The sequence below is a fragment of the Palaemon carinicauda genome, chromosome 32 (genome assembly GCF_036898095.1).
Source record: "Palaemon carinicauda isolate YSFRI2023 chromosome 32, ASM3689809v2, whole genome shotgun sequence".
Classification (NCBI taxonomy): Eukaryota; Metazoa; Arthropoda; class Malacostraca; order Decapoda; family Palaemonidae; genus Palaemon; species Palaemon carinicauda.
The window spans coordinates 51,249,449-51,251,287 of record NC_090756.1 but is presented as its reverse complement, the minus strand read 5'-3'; the positions used below and the strand labels follow the sequence as shown (position 1 = coordinate 51,251,287).

General features: G+C 35.2%; 1 protein-coding gene across 1 annotated transcript; it reads left to right on the top strand.

Moving 5' to 3' along the window:
- The first annotated feature begins 229 nt into the window (after positions 1–229).
- On the top strand, positions 230–1,225 carry LOC137625602 (piggyBac transposable element-derived protein 4-like). Its single transcript, XM_068356514.1, has one exon. The coding sequence runs from the start codon at positions 230–232 to the stop codon at positions 1,223–1,225; it is 996 nt and encodes a 331-aa protein (XP_068212615.1).
- Positions 1,226–1,839: the final 614 nt, after the last annotated feature.

The following is a 1,839-nucleotide window of genomic DNA, read 5'->3' as shown; positions in this document are numbered from 1 at the left end:
GTTTTTTTTCGGCAAATCTTTAGGAGAGATCGGTGGTTCCAGATATTCTGGGGTCTTCATGTGTCTCCTCCAGCACCCCCTGGCAGCGGCTTCATGGCATCTCGGAGGTCAAAGGTAAAACAAGTTCATGACTATTTATCTGAACGGTTTTTTACATTATTATCATCCTGGATGCCATCTTAGCGTCGACGAGTCCACAGTGCCATTCAAGGGCAGGACAGCATTCAAGATGTACGACAGCAAAAAACCAACAAAATGGGGCATCAGAATATATGATATTGCCGATGCGTTGACGGGATATATTCTAGGTTTGATTCCGTATTACGGCAAAGCTACTATCGAGTGCCTTGGTTATGCTGGTCATCTCTTCACCACTCGCATTGTATTGACACTAGTGGACATCGTTACGCGTGCCACAGGAGAAACTGGATACCATGTTTATACAGATCGTCTTTATACAAACCTATCTCTAGCTGCGGAACTTCTGAAGAAAAAAATTCACATCACTGGAACGATAAATACGAATAGGAAAGGCCTTCCCCCTCAAGTGAAGAAAAGAAAAAGATCATCTGTAGGAACGGTAAGGTCGTATGTGAAAAATAAGCGATGCCATATTCTGTCTTGGAAAGATAAGAGGGACGTCATTATGTGCTCAACATACCATACCGCAAGAACCACCCAACATCGCCGTGTTATGAAAGGTAATTTAGGACAAGTTATTGAAAAACCAGTGATGGTCTCCGAATATACTTCTAATATGGGAGGAGTGGATCGTGCAGATCATTACATATCATCATACTGCTTCCTACAAAAATCATTGAAATGGTGGAGAAAAGTTTACTTTTTCCTTTTGGAAGTAGTCATAGTGAATAGTTTCATTCTCCATCGTATTCATATGAAATCAAAAGGGTTGAAGGTATTAACTCATCTTCAGTTCCGGAAAGAATTGGTGAAAGAATTGGTAGGAAACGTAAGAAATGCGGCTCAAAATGGAAGAAGAAGCACATCTGATGATGAGAAAAGGTTGAATGGAAAATTACACATAATAGCCAAACAAGACAGGAAACACTCCGCCGAATGCATTGTATGCAGTGATAGACGTGGACCTGGCGGAAGGAGAGAAACAAAATATTACTGTAAAACTTGTACCAGGCAACCTGCAATGCATCCTGAGTGCTTTGAAGATTACCACACAAAAAAGGATTACAAAAAGAAATATACTTAATTCTTGCATGAATCCTGCAATATGAATTTTGTCTATTTTTATTAAAAATAATAAATACGTTTTTTCGCATGTTATTGTGTAACAAATATTATTATTATTATTATTATTATTATTATTATTATTATTATTATTATTATTATTATTATTATTATTATTATTATTATTATTATTATTATTATTATTATTATTATCATTATTAGAATAAATAACGCCAAATTTTTAGACCTGTATGATTTACACCTATAAGATGAATGAAATCTTTATTGAAAATTGAGAAATTATATCTGGACCACTTTGACCGAAAAAAATTACCAAACTACAATATGTTCTTTACTTCCCACTCTGTATGATTTGTAAATTTATTCCTATGAAAAAAAAGGAACATGATTATCATTAAAATTCTTTTTTACAATAATCGGAAATATGCACAAAGTCCCCCCCCCCCCAAAAAAAAAGCATTCATACTAAATATACTGTATATTATAAACCACCTAAAAAATTATGATATATAACATTACATGTATTCAGTATGTATGGTCATACATTCCTCCTTTGTAAACAAAAGGCCACGTGGTAATTTTGGGCTGGTAGTGAGAAGTGGTCACACCCTTGGC